The sequence below is a fragment of the Vulpes lagopus genome, chromosome 1 (genome assembly GCF_018345385.1).
Source record: "Vulpes lagopus strain Blue_001 chromosome 1, ASM1834538v1, whole genome shotgun sequence".
Classification (NCBI taxonomy): domain Eukaryota; kingdom Metazoa; phylum Chordata; class Mammalia; order Carnivora; family Canidae; genus Vulpes; species Vulpes lagopus.
In genome coordinates, this window is record NC_054824.1 from 162016990 (window position 1) to 162031285 (window position 14296).

Below are 14296 nucleotides of genomic sequence, written 5' to 3' on the forward strand. Positions count from 1 at the left end.
AACAGAGCTTATAGAGATGGTTGTTCTACTTAGTAGAAATGTCATAAAAATCTATACAGGAAACACGACCATGTTTCTGGTTCTTGTGGAGGAATGAGAAGAAATGTGGCCAGTGAGGGTCATTCTAGCTCTCTGACTTGCCTTTGACCAAGGCGCTGCTTTCTGACTGCTGAGGGGAGGGGTCCTCTCAGAGTATGGAGGAGTCTGCTTTATTTCCATTAGTTGCAAGGTGGTTTCCTAGATGTCATCGCAGGGGGAGATTTCTAGCCAGACAGTAGATGATTATGCTGTTGTTGGATAAGAGCCCATATTGATTAATCTAGACAAGAAAAATAATCCTTTGCCCTCACACTGCACTTTTTTTTTTTTTTTTTTGAACTTTAAAAGTACTTTCATTGCATTGATCGCATTTTTGTCCTGACTACTCTGTGAAGTGGGGCAGGCATCATTATCGTGATTTTTCCAGACGAGGAAACTGAAATCCTGAGAAATTGGTTTCGGGTCACCGGGGTGGGTAAGGGACAGCCCGAACCAGCGCCGGTGGTTCCCAGCCCTCCACCTGCGCCCTGAGGCTGGCAGGGGATTCACCTGCTGGGTGGGCGCAGCCACTTCCCCGGGGCAGCTCAGGCCTAGACTATGGCAGAGGGTGGTACCTAGACTGCAGGTGCCCCCGGCCAGGGGTCTGCACAGGGGCCAGGGTACCTGCAGTGCCATTGTAGCCTCCTAGACGCAGCTTGTACAGGCTTCTAGCATCCTCCACGGAGAACTTGTCGTAGTAGGCGAAGGCAGCCTCCTGGCCGTCCCGCATGTCCACGCGCAGCTCGTAGCGGCCCTGGGATGTGATCCTGTGTATGTTGTCCAGCCCTGTGGGGAAGAGCCGAGGATGCAGGTGGATGGGAGGGAGGCGGGACCGTGGCCTTGTCCTGGATGTTATGGAGGAGGAAGGGGAGGCGGATTGCTTTTGCCCTCAGCCCGTCTCAGGCCTCAGCCCGTCTCAGGCCGTTTATCAGACAGACCTTGCCAGACTCAGAAATTCCTCCTGCAAAAAGACAAGCCCTGGTCTGCTGATGGGTTTCTACCGCAGGTCAGCTCCGGGGTCCTAACAGCCAGTCTTGACTCAGGAATAGACAAGCCTTGAGCCTCAGGATTCCCGGCCCCGTCCCTTCCCACCTTCCACTCCGAAACAAGGTGTTGGCTGAAAATGACAAGAGGCATTACGTGGGCATGCAGCCTTTGGTGTGGGTGGTAGGAGGCCAGAGGTAGAAACACTGATCCGAGGAGTTCAGGACCGGTGCTAGGAGCACGGGAGAGCCAGGCATCCTAGCATCATCGCCGTTTGCAGATAGGCTGCAAAGGGTCTTCTGCTCGTCTTGCATTACACGGCCTCACCCTTTCTCAGCCTCCAGCCTTCCTGGGGTTCCTATAGCCAAGTCAGGGGATGTTGCCATTTGTCTAATCTACCTGCTGCAGCTTGCATTGCCACCTCTGCACTGGTCTTTTGGGTGATTATTTTCACCCATCTGCTTCTCTTTGGGCTCTAAGCTTCCAAGGGCCTTGGTCTAATAAATCCTCATAAGGTGCAAACCTCTGTGAGCCCACATCCTCCTCGGTGATGTTTTCTCCTATCTATTCCGTTGTCCGCTTGCCCTGGCTGGCTGTACTCCGGGACTTTCTGATTTTGACCTACCTGTCCAGACTTTGAACCACTCACTTTGCCTTGCTGGTGATCTCTGATCTCCTCCCGATTTCTATCTGCCTACTGAACCGAGGTCCTCTTGCTTTGCTGTCATACCTGATATCTATCAGAGTACCCCATGATGAGAATAAAAGAATCATGGAGATGAAAGGGAATTTAGAGATTACTTAGGCTAATCTCTTTGTGGAAAATGAAGTAATATTATTAGCCAAGGGCCACCTGGGTCTTTCTGTTTCCCTATCCTGTTTGAGATTTAAAGCTTCACATTGATTATAAATTGAAGGCTGTTTGCTGTTTGCTGGGTTCCTGACCCAAAACCTACCCTAGATTTGTGCTTGTGTGGATGTAGTGAATCCTGAGGGTGCCTGTCCAGATGCCCGTAATAGATGGTGGGCATATGCCCCAGCAGCTACATGTGTTGGCTGCTAACAGCTCACGGCTGCCTTCTTCGTAGATAATTGCCCTTGACCAAATAGGAGCCACTTCCCCTTGGAAGCTACCTTCTCCTTCCCCTGTGCCTTGAAGCAGACCTTTCTTTATTAATGCCTGGTATAGGGGGTACAAAAGGCCAGCCCCCTGCCCTGGTGGGAACCAACTCTGAGGAGCAGTTCATGCTCCAGAGTTTCCCTGAGGATCATACTGAAGATCATCTCTTACCAAAACCACATTTTTGCACATTTTTCTTTGCTCTATCTAGCTTCCTCCATTCCCCTGCTCCTGAGAACACTCCCTGCATAAATCTCTTGAACAAGAATCCTTGTTTCTGGCTCTGCTTCTGGGGAACCCAACTTAGGATACAAACCATGGGTCATAGTTACCCTCAACCTGAGTATTGCTGCCCTACTACAGATCACCAGGCCATGCCTCTGTTTAAGAGTCCTCACTGGCTCCCCATTACCTATGACATTATGTCAAGACTTCTTTTCCTGGCTTTAGGTACCATAATGTGCCTTCATTCAACCCACCCTCATTTTCTTAATTCCCTGACCTGCACCTTTCCTCTGGTTGGATGGTTTCTTTACCATCCCATTTACACATGTCAGAACAATCCCCGCCTTCCCTCTTTTCCTGTCCCCTTCCCTCCTGCATTCTCCTGACTCATTGCCCAGTGCCTCCTCCAAAGCTGACCTCTCCCCTCTCTGAGTATCTGTGCCTTTTCATTGGTAGTTCATAGATTGGTCCAGTGTTTCTCAGTGTGGGGTGGCATCTCTCATGATCTGAGAAATATTTTGGGAATAAGGACTAACAAACCTTAAACATATTGGGAGAAAGGTGTTCTCTAAATTCTCTTTCTTAATAGTTGAAGGAGAAATCTTAACTTGCGTCCTAACCCTGACTCCCTGTCTCATCTTGGCTCTAGTAACTTTGTGGTGAACACCCAACACTTGCTAACTTTCATTTGTACCACCTACAGCAACATCAAGCTTGGAGCCCCCGGATTTAACTGTTGTTTGGGATGCCTGGGTGGCTCAGTGGTTGAGTGTCTGCCCTTGGCTCAGGTCATGATCCCCGGATCCTGGGATTGAGTTCTGCAACAGGCTCACCACAGGGAGCCTGCTTTTCCCTCTGCCTATATCTCTGCCTCTCTCTGCGTGTCTCATGAATAAATAAATAAATAAATAAATAAATAAATAAATAAAGCCTTTAAAAAATACCTGTCATTTATTAATATGAATATTGTTTTCTCTTCATTGTATTAATTTTTAAGGCTCCCTTTTGTTTTGGCACAAAATAATTAGGTTTCCGTTTTGGGAAATGCTATAAAGTTTCTTTCACAAAACAGTAGATTTAATTAAATAAAGCAAGCGATATAGAGAAAATTTAAGTGCACGGTAGTTTAGCTAACTTCACAGATAATGGAAAAGTCATGGTAACGGTGCATCGTGGCTGAGGTCTGGGGACAAGCCCTGTCTGCCGGTTCGTGCACACTGTACTTGTCGCTCAAGCTGTATGCAAACTCCTAGAAGGTAAAGGTACTTCCTATTCATATTGTCTCTCAATGTTCTTACACTGCAGTTTTATTACCTACGTCAGCCAAAGCAGATCTGGGCACCTAATAGATACTCGATAAATTCTTAACATTGACTGACTGGTGCCTACACTTTGAGTACCTACCATCTCAGGCACTATAACAGGCAATGGAATTAGAAGATGACTAAAATGTGGTCCCACTCCTGAAAGAAGTTTACATAGTATAGTCAAGAGAGACAGAGAGAAAAATGGATGCTGTGCCATTTCTCCCACAGGCAAAGGGTCAGAACATTGGGCAGGATAGGTTCTATGGAGGAAGAGGAGTTTAGGTGGGTCTTTGAATATCCACAGATGGGCACCCAGGTGTACAGGACAGGGAGATGGTGGGCTGGTAGGTATTCTTTGCAGCGGAAGCATCAGTGATTCTGAATGTTTGGAGTTTGGTGTTGGTGTGTGTATGGGGGTGGGGTGAGAGGAGTGAGGTACTTGGTGATGGGGAGCAGGCTCCAGGGGTAGATTAGAGAGGGCCTTGGAGCTCTGCTAAGGTGTTCGGCTTTCACTTGGTGGTGATTAGGAGTCACTGAAAGGGTTTACAAATGAGGTTAACCACTACTCAGATTTTGGGTGTGAGGAAGATGGCCATGTGGACAATGGAGCAGTCCTGGAGGCCGGGAGATCAGATAGGGAGCTGTCGTGTGAGCATCCAGCAGAAAGACAGTGAGGCCCAGGTGACATGGTGACAGGGACATAGAGAGGAGACCACAAAAACGGAACCCGGTTATTCACCTGTCCTCCTGCCTCCCTATATGGAAATCTAACCAAGAACGAGACGCAGGTAATCTATATACTGCTTTCGAGGATTGGCACCTCTGCCACCTGCCTGGACGGGGTGTGTATTCACCTTCTCACCCCAGTTCAGTTCTCAGTGTGTACCTCCTGCTTGTGTCAGACCTCTAGGAGATAGCAGGACACCTCCAAGGCTGTTTTCATTTTTCTCTTCCCTTGTCAAGTCAGGTAACAACATTCCTCCAGGGAGCTGGGGGCAGGGTCACTGCCTCCTTTCTCTCCTGAGCTGCAGGCTGGCTGGGGGTCCTCAGTTTCTGAGAAGTGACAGGCCAGCTGGCTGTGGCCTGCACCCCCCTCCCAGCCCCCACCAGGCAGCTCACTTCCTCTGTCAAGACCCATCAGCATAAGAGACTATTAATGAGGATGGGAAGAGACAGAGCAAAGAGGAAAACACCACAAGAAGATAAAAACAGATCAATAGTGGAGCCAAACAGAGCAAGAGGTACTGAAAGCAATTCACGAGCTGTCAAGTTCTCAAGAGACTCGGTGTTTCTGATCATCCCAGATGGACACAGAAAGGAGAGAGATGGACAAAAAGCCAGAGCAGGGTTCCAAGGGGAAGCACAAAGGAGGATTACCCAGCCAAAACTCATCCTCCAGGTTCCCGAAGCCAACACGGTACTCAGCCCATTTCCGGAAAAAGTCAGTTTGGCCATTCTGTCGTCTCTGGAACACCTGTGAGGGAGAAAGGAGCAGAAATAAAGTGATGCTAAAGAAAATAAAGTCTCATGAGTAAACCCGCTGTAACGGAGTTTTCTATCTGCCATGACAAAGATGCTCAGATAAGGAACATTGCAGTACAGAGCCGGTATCCACACGGCCGTTTTCATAGGAGATGCTCAGAGCTCTTCTCTTGAAGTGCATCATTCCTGATGAATAGGCCAGGGTGCGATGTTGACACTAATTTGCACCCCTGCAATGTAGGAAGGATCCAGGATACGTATCAAGCCCCCAAATAGTCAAGGGGAAATCGGCTAGACTCTCAAATAATCTTTTTTTGTAGCACAGAGTGCAATAGAAAGCATTTCTCACCAAAAGCACAGGACTAACTTCAAAATCAGCTAGTAACTGTCATCATCCTATTGCAGGCAAAGCAACTACATATCATTCACTTTCCGAGCTGTTTAGGTGCTAATTTCATCTAACCTCCAATGCATCAGCCTCGGCTTCAATTTCCAATTATGCTTTAAGAAGGAGGCACAAATATGTCAGAAACATAAAAGAAAATGTCTCCCAAGAGTAGCTTATGAGCACAGCCACCATTTAACTCCATTAAAAATCTATCCATTTTGCACCAAGAAAAAAATCCAGTGCTGTGTGTTAGGAGTGCCAGAGGGGGATCCACAGGAGGGCAGTGGGGCTGCATGCATGGAGGGACTCAGCTAATGCTGGGCTGCTTTAGGGTCAAGTTGGGGGAACTTTCCTGTACGCATAGTGGGCTGCATTGCTCAGTGGGGCCATTGTGAAGCTGTCCTTTCTCTTCTCTTGGTATTGCCCTATTAGACGTGGAAGGAGAGTCTTCTCTCTTTCCCTGACCACTGGTGCAACCTGAAGGCTGTGGCAGCTCTGGGGAAGAACCAAGGAGACCAGGGAAGATGGGGGCAGGGGTGGCCTTTGTAACTAGAGATGGCTATCCGTGCTCTGCCCCTTATCTGCTCCCCCATATGCAGTCCTCCCATAGACCTCTCCACTGAGGCTCACTTCTTCCTGTATAGGACCTCCCTCCTACAGCGAATCCACCCCCTCTACTCCTTTTCTATTGCTGCAGCCTTCAGCAGGCAAGACCCCTGAGCTTTTCTGAGCCACTACTCCCTTTCCCCGGCACCCTGCTGCATTAACTATTCTTGCAGAAGGAACAAAAGGGGCCCCTTCATTGGGCCAGGCCACTGCTGCCTCGATATGCTTAATCCTTACAGTGCTTGGCCACATCTCTGACTGGGTTGCTGAACAAAGGCCCAGAAGCAATGAAGAGCCCGAACATGGACAGATAGGGGATGGAGGAGGACTGGCCAGAGGAAGGTGAGATTTGGACCCATAAGCATTGAGCCAGATGGATTAGACACCAAGGATGTTTGCGTGCATGGAGAATAGCCATATATACTTACAATCCATCCACCCCCATCCGTGGTCATGTCGCAGTACACCTGTAACTTCCGGCTTAGCTCTCCATTGAGAAAAATGGTGTAAACCCCACTCAGAGTGTCTCCATTCATCAAATGCTGGGCACAGTCTTGAGGATGAGGAAACACTCGCCCCCCTGCATAGGAAAAGAGGCAATTTCCAGAAAGGATCCATTGTCCTACTATGTGTAATGACTCCTTGGATTGGGGAAGATTATAGAGAACCTTGTGGTACTTCATTAAGAGCTGTAAGGAATCTTCACTGGATCTCAAGCAGTGCTTGGGAACCTTGCATCATCCTACATTCCCCATCTCTGATGTTGGATTTATCATACAATATACAGTTTTACAGTATCTGAGGACCAAAGATCTGGGCTCACAGTCTGGCTCCTTCTCTTACCTATTTGCTTAGCTTTAGGTAAGTGTCCTGACTTCCCTGGGTATCAGTTTTCTTATCAGTAAAATGGGGCTAGTAAAAATATCCCCCAACACACTTTCACCCTTGGTGAAATGCAGCTAGTAGGGTTACTCAGATGATGATTACAGATGCATGGGCCATAATAGATGACTGTAGGGCCCACATTTCTTTCTTTCTTTCTTTCTTTCTTTCTTTCTTTCCTTCTTCAAATACTTTATTTATTTATTTATTTATTTATTTATTTATTTATTTATGGAGAGAAAGTGTGTGCATGACCAGGGAGGAGCGGAGGGAGAGGGAGAGAGAATCTCAAGCAGACTCCATGCTGAGTGTGGAGCCCAACACAGGACTTGATTTCACAATCCCGATATCATGACCTGAACTGAAATCAAGAGTTGGATACCCAACCAACTGAGCCACCCAGGCGCCCCAGTATGCCCCCCCCCTTTCAAAAGGATGACAGATATTAAGCAAAAACCTTCTGTCATCCTCACAGCAGTATGAAGGAATACCTAAACAAGTTCAGAGTTAGCCAGATGATGGATCTCTACTCCTTGTACAAAATAATTTCCTGATTGGACTAAACAATCAAATGGCCATGTTTTACACAGTTCAGTTTAAGTTTAAGGAAAGGGCAGGGGAAATAAATTGCTGCTCATCTTTCAGAGAGAACAGCTCAATTTGTAGAACAATATCTAATTAGCTAAAAAGAGAAGCTTAAATCATGTATCTTGAAGAGCTTAGCTTCGGGGCAAATTTTAATGCTTAGCAGGCAAGCCAAGAAGCAGAGATCCCACTGGAGGAAATTTCTGGACTGCAGGAGTGGAAAGAGCGAGTAAAAGGCAGAGCTTGCCGTGTAAAGAAAAGCGGTGTGGGTGCTCTGTAGATATAATGATGTTCAGGGTCAATGAAATGCGGTTGATGTGGTTTCACATCCTTGAACTGCAGCAGTTTTGAAGAGGCTAGGTAGGGATCTCGTGTGTCAGTCACTACAGTGTCCCCTAGTGGTAGCAGTGGTGCACTACAGGTGTGCTGGAGGGCCACTGATGGAGATCGAGTCCACTGATGGAGAGGGGGATCAGAGCCAAGGGGCCAGCATAATGCCACACAGGGAAGGCGATGTAACATCCTCACTGAACACCCTGATCATCTAGGGTTCTTGTCACAGATCATCTGTGAAGCATCCTGTGTTAGAAAGAGGTCGTCAGGGTTCAGTAGATCTGTTAACTCCAAGCACTGGGACTGTTCAACGTGCTGCCATTCCATGGTCAAGGCTCTCTCCTCTCTCCTGCTCCCACGGAAGGTAGCTTAGAACAAGGGCACTGCCTATTTCAGGTGTGGTTGCACCAGGGAGTAACAATACATTCCTGTAGAACTTGTACTTGGACAAGGTGTGTTTTAGTTTTATGTAATTCTTGCAAGAAACTTGGAGAGAAAGGCAGATTGTTACAGATCAGATTATTATTTTGCAAACAAGGAAACTGCACTCAGCAAGATCGCACAACTTCCACAAGTCACCTGAACTCAAGTTGTGAGACCACAAGTTAAGTGCCACTTGCACCTGACTGAACAAGGAATGTAACATGCATACAGTTTGCAGGAGCTACATCTATCCATACAGTAAAGGATTAATTGATGCCTTTTTTTTTTTTATCTGACAAGCATATGAAACTGCAAAGGTTAAAGTTACCTCAAAAAGTTCTATGTTCAGGTTAAATATCTTTATCCCCCAAACTGATTTTCTGAAATAGCTGCAGAAAATCTCTAAGCTTTCATCTGCAGGACATCCTAGAGCCTGATGGAGTTCTTGATCTCATGTGTTCCTAGAGGTTACAATTATGTTTCAGGGGACAGGTGCAAGTGAGCTCCTTCCTCTCCCCCTGTTACTTTTGGGACACTGTGATCACGTCCTGGATCCCAGGCCTTTCTCCACTTGGTCTCTGCAGCAACCTACCTGTTTACCTTCCTTTCTCCTTTCTTCTCTTGTTGCTTGATTTTTTCATTTTATAAGATCAGCACAAAATATTCTTGGGCTTCAGCTCACTCCTACCTTATGCATTAAATAGCCCTTTTCTTCTTAATTAATTTAGCTCCTTAAAAGGGCCAGAACTCCCATCCCCCCGCCCGCCAATATCCAATGTCTTCCTCCAAACCTCAAATGATGACCTTGTATAAATACCCATATGAAACCAAACCAAACTTCAGAATGGTAAGTAAATGATGTTTTATAGGTATCTTCATCCTGATGATGTAGATTACTTAATATTAAGTTATTGAGACTTTAAAAAGGTTCAAGCACATTAGTTGCCTTAAATGTAGACCTACCAAAAACAAATATAGTAATTGAGATGACTTGCCTGGAGAAATTATTAAATATCTGAAAGAATATCAGACAAAAAAAAGGGGATTCATGGTTTTTAGTCAGAAAATGGGAATAAAATCAATGTAAAAAAAGGTGGTTTAAGTGGTGTCAAAAGTTTGTATGAGATGAAACTCCCAGACTGTACCGTGAGAGAGGAAGGGCTGTGTTTTCATCCTGCTGTGCCCCCACACTGGGCTGGTTGGTGGAGATGCTTACCAAATGTGTTCAGGGCTGACGCATAGTTGCTGGGTGCACTTGTCTTACCTTTGACAAATTGCAAGGCCACTTGATTGTTTCTAGATTTGATTTAGTCTGTGGCTTTAATGGAAAGACAATCCACAAGCATTTTGCCTGAGCAGAATATCAGGAGCAGTGACTGGGATTTTAATATCCTGGGTACTTGGAGAAGACACATCTACAATAAAATCACTCCTCTCCACTCCTCTCTGGTCCTCAGTATTGCCAGAGTTTGGCCTGACAGCACTAGTCCTTAATCAAATCATTATTCCTTTCACCAGATGAGAGGAGGTAGAGACTCACTAACTGTTCCCACACAGGGACTTTATTAAAATTCAGATTCCGGGGTTCTGTGGCAGATGAACAGAATGTTGAGAGGGTGGTTGGCAGGGGATCGGTGTCTTACCAGATATCCTCAGATGAATCTGAAGAGCAGCTGGATTTGAACCCCACTCTTTCTCTGGTACATTTTCCTCTTCTCATAGAAGTCAAGAGGTGGAATTGGTAAGCTAGACTATGCCCCCAACGCCCCTGGAGGTTTGCTTTCTCTTCCTAGGTCCTATGCTTTAGTGACTAGACTGAATGTCTTGGTCTCTCTATCTCTCCCTCCCTCCCCTCTTTCCTTCTCTTCTTTCCCTTTCTCTCTTCCCTCTCCTATCATTCCCAGTAGGTATGTTTTTTTTAAAAGATTTATCTATTTATCAGAAAGAGAGAGAGACCATGAGTGAGCATGGGGGGAGGGGCAGAGGGAGAGAAGAGAGAGAATCTTAAGCAGACACCCCCCCTAAACACAGAGCCTAACACAATGCTTGATCTCATGACCCCAAGATTATGACCTGAGCAGAAATCAAGAGTCAGACACTTAACTGACGGAGCCACCCATGTGCCCCCCAGTAGGTATATCTTGGGTGGGCTGGTCCCAAGATTTAGAGTGGGTGCCATGGGAAAGAGAGGGAATAAGAGATCCTGTTTATCCTTGAGTTTAAGCCTTGTTTTCCCATTAAATTCTGTTTTGAGGGCTGTTAGACCTTGGCTTAGTTAATTATAAAGAACACACTGATTCCTGCTTTTCTGTGTTCCTTGTGTATATACTGTGATTTCATACATTCTTAGGAGATTATCATGACAGATTTCAGGCATCTCTAGCTCTCTGGATATCATGTCATCTAATATAACCCTAATAGAGATCATTCTAATAATTCTTCCCAAGGCAGAAGTTTTAGGACCAAGAACAAAACTGGAAGGCTTTTATTTCCTTTGGTATAATAACTGGGGCCTGGCCTGACAAAGGCCTTTCCTTTTTTTTTTTTTTTTTTTTTATAAAGCACAAGCTGTGGTGATTACCAAGTTAAGAGGAAAGCAATGCCAAGTGATTGGTACACTGAAATGTCTCATGGTTAAGTGTTTCTGGATGTAATTGTGAGATCAACAGGACTGGGGCACTCACCGGAAGAATTGCTCAGAAATTGGTTTGTGTTGGGCATCCGAAGGCTGAGTGCTGAGTGGGGTGAAGTGAGCTACGTGACACACAGCACAATCAGATAACCCCCAGCTGGCTAGGAGTAAAGGAAGAGACTTTTCTGTCCCTGCCTTATTCCTTACTAGTTTTGCGTTTCTTGGATGCAGTCTTTAAAATGGTCAGAGTTGATGGTTTTGGAGAGCATCTGCCTATTGCCCACTCTTACAACCTTAGCATCAGGACCAAAGCCATGATGCCAGCATGTCTCTTGAGGACAGCCTCAGCAGATCTCCATGTAACTGTAGAGGAAAGTGTGCTGTTCCACTGAAGTAGAGGTGACTGCCTCAGGTCACCAGCACTTAATTGTTCTTCCCAAAAGTGTGTTTCTAGTTGGCAGGTTCGTGGAGGGCAGTCTGAGGTCATGGACAGGGCAAAGTTACTTCTTCAGCCCATATGAGCTGTGAAAACCTACCACTGTAGCCTCTTTAATAGCATTTTCTAATTCATTTACTTGTTTATTCTTTTATGTATTCATTCAACAAACATATAGGAGGCATCTGTTGGGTTCTAAATACTGGGCTAAGAGATAGAAATATAAAAAATAAAAGGATGCGGTCCCATCTTTCAGGTTGTTCACACTTTACTCTGGTGGGAGAAACAGACAATTATACCCCCAAGTTCTAAGTGCTTTGGGAAAGAGACAAACATAGAGAGCTATCAAAACATGGCAGTGGGTGTGCAGTAAAGGTTGGGGCTGGAGAGTGGGATGAGCGATGGAGCCTGGGATGGGGCAGGATTAGCAAGTGCTAATCAGAAAGCATTTTTTATTTTAGGAACTGATGTAAAATTAGCCACAAATTGGTGGGAAAAGGGTGTCCCAAAAAGCATGGCCTATTTAGGAAACTGCAGAGTTAGCCAGAAGCTGGGTTCAGTGGATGAGGGAGAGCCTCAGGGAGGTAAGCAGGGACTAGATATTGCCACTTAAGGAGTTGAACTTTCTCAAGCAGGCAATAGAATGAAGAGATCATTGACAGACTTTAAGCTCAGATTTTTAGCAAGATTATTCTTACTGTGGGGTGGAGAATGAATTAGATGGGGGTAGGATTGGAGGTAAGACCCATTCAGGAGGGAATCTGGGAGGAGAGGTGACAAAAGCTTGTAAGGATGTAATAAAAATGGAGAATCAACTGAATAATAGACAACTTGGATAGCTTTGTTTGAAGGATTACTGAGGAAATTTCTCAAGCTCTGCAGACCACCTGCCTTCTGCCCACCATGGGCAAATGCAATAAGCTTCTGACTCTCCCTTTCAAAGATCAGCTGAAGGCACTCTGATAGAGAAATGTTCTGACATAATTTGCCTTATTTCTTGGATTCATTTATATCAGGAGACTCAGTTCCATGGCAGATTAGTTGATCACAGACTGGCAGCTGGCAGCCTAGCCCCTCTCTGTGGCTCTTGATTGGACATGGCAAGGAGAGGGCCTGGGTCATGGTAATGCTTCCTGCCTGGTCTTTTCCTGAAATTCTGAACTTACTTATATCCATTGTCCATTTTTTAATGAGTGATTTTTTTTTTTTATATATAATGTAGTTGTGATCCTGTCTCACTCTGTCTCTCCCTTGCCAAAAACTTCAATGCAATCGTTCCAATTGCAATGGCTTCTTGCAATTAGAAGAAAATCCAAAATCCTTATCTTGGCCTACAAATCCCTGCATGCTCTTCTTATTCTGCCTTATATTTCCCACTCTCTCTTCCTGGTTTTCTTCCAATCTGCTGAATATGTCAAACTTTTTCCTCCTTTGGGGTATAGTAACTATTCTTACTATGTCTGGAATGCTCTTTGTGTAATTCACTTTTATCATTTGAGTCCTGGCTCAAATATCTCTGCTCAAAGGGAGGCCTTTCCTGACCATTCTAGTTAAGGTCAGAGTCTATGATAGGGGAAGGATGGAAGGAGGGGACACTCAGAAAATGCTTCCTCCCGTATGAACTGTCCTAGAAGTTAGCTCTTCATATCTGTTCTTATTCCATTAATGTTTATTTTTTAATATTATCACTACTTAAAATTACCCTACTTCCTTCCTTTGTCTATTCCCAAATGCCTCATTCCCTTGAATGTAAGTTTAAGAAGGATAGGCATCTGGATCACCTTGTTCATCCCTTTATCCTCAGAACTTAGAACAGTGTTTGACTCATGGTGGATGCTCAATCAGCATTTGTTAAATATATCATACCATGTGAGCACTATATCCACCCCTATGATTATGAAAAGGGAAATTAAAATTAGATTTTCTGAAAAGATTAGGGACAATACAATTAAAAATGGCCCAATCAAATCCTGTGTATAGTGACATATAAAGTCCTTCTGTAACATTCACAATGCCATCTTACAACCTATGGCAGAGGGTATTGACAAAATTCACTGCCCTCCCTATAGAGTGATCACACATCCCCACCCTACTAAATAGTATAGACAATTATATGTAAATAAATGTAAAAACTTAGAGGAAATGGAGCATTTTCTCGAAAATCACCATCTGCCAAAAGTTACCCACAATTAATGGATAATCTGAATAATATAACTATTGAAGAAATTGGATCTGTAGTTAAAACCTTTATAAAAAGAATCTTCAGGCCCAGCTAGCTTCATTATTAATTCTAGCAAACATTTAGAAAAGGAACATCACCAATTTGACACAATAGCTTCCAGAAAATAGAAGAGGAGGAAACATTTCCACCTCATTCAATAAGGCCAGGACTTATAAAAACTAGGCAAAAATAGAACAAAAAAGGGAAGTGTAGGTTAGAAAACTTTGAGGTTCTGTTTTTGCTTCTCTATCACATTGTCATGGACTAATCATCACCTATCTCTTCACATGTACTTGGTTCCTCTCTAATGTACCCATAACAGACACAGCAGCTGAGAACTACAATGGAACATGAGCCCACTGATGAAAATATCCATCATTAGAGAGTAAGACTACTCAGAAAGAAAGATCACAGGCAGTCTGACACCCATCACCTGATGCAGAACTACTAGAATAGAAGGTCCAAATTTAAATTAAGCATGATAGCTTTCTTTAAGGAAGTAAGGGAGGAATATTGACAATGTGAAAAAAGAACAAAAATTATTAGTAATTAGTAAAAATATTATATATGAACATATAATAGTTGAAGGTAAGA

At 44.7% G+C, this 14296-nt stretch overlaps 1 protein-coding gene across 1 annotated transcript in view; it reads right to left on the reverse strand.

Annotated features, from left to right (window-relative positions):
* Window positions 1-14296, reverse strand: part of TNR (tenascin R) — a 402456-nt gene that overhangs the window by 7113 nt on the left and 381047 nt on the right. Inside the window, exons 19-21 of the mRNA XM_041770860.1 lie at window positions 6619-6770; window positions 5092-5188; window positions 703-864 (exon numbers count right to left, since the gene is read on the reverse strand). Of these exons, the coding sequence (XP_041626794.1) occupies window positions 703-864; window positions 5092-5188; window positions 6619-6770 (411 nt within the window). The remainder of the gene's footprint in view (window positions 1-702; window positions 865-5091; window positions 5189-6618; window positions 6771-14296) is intronic.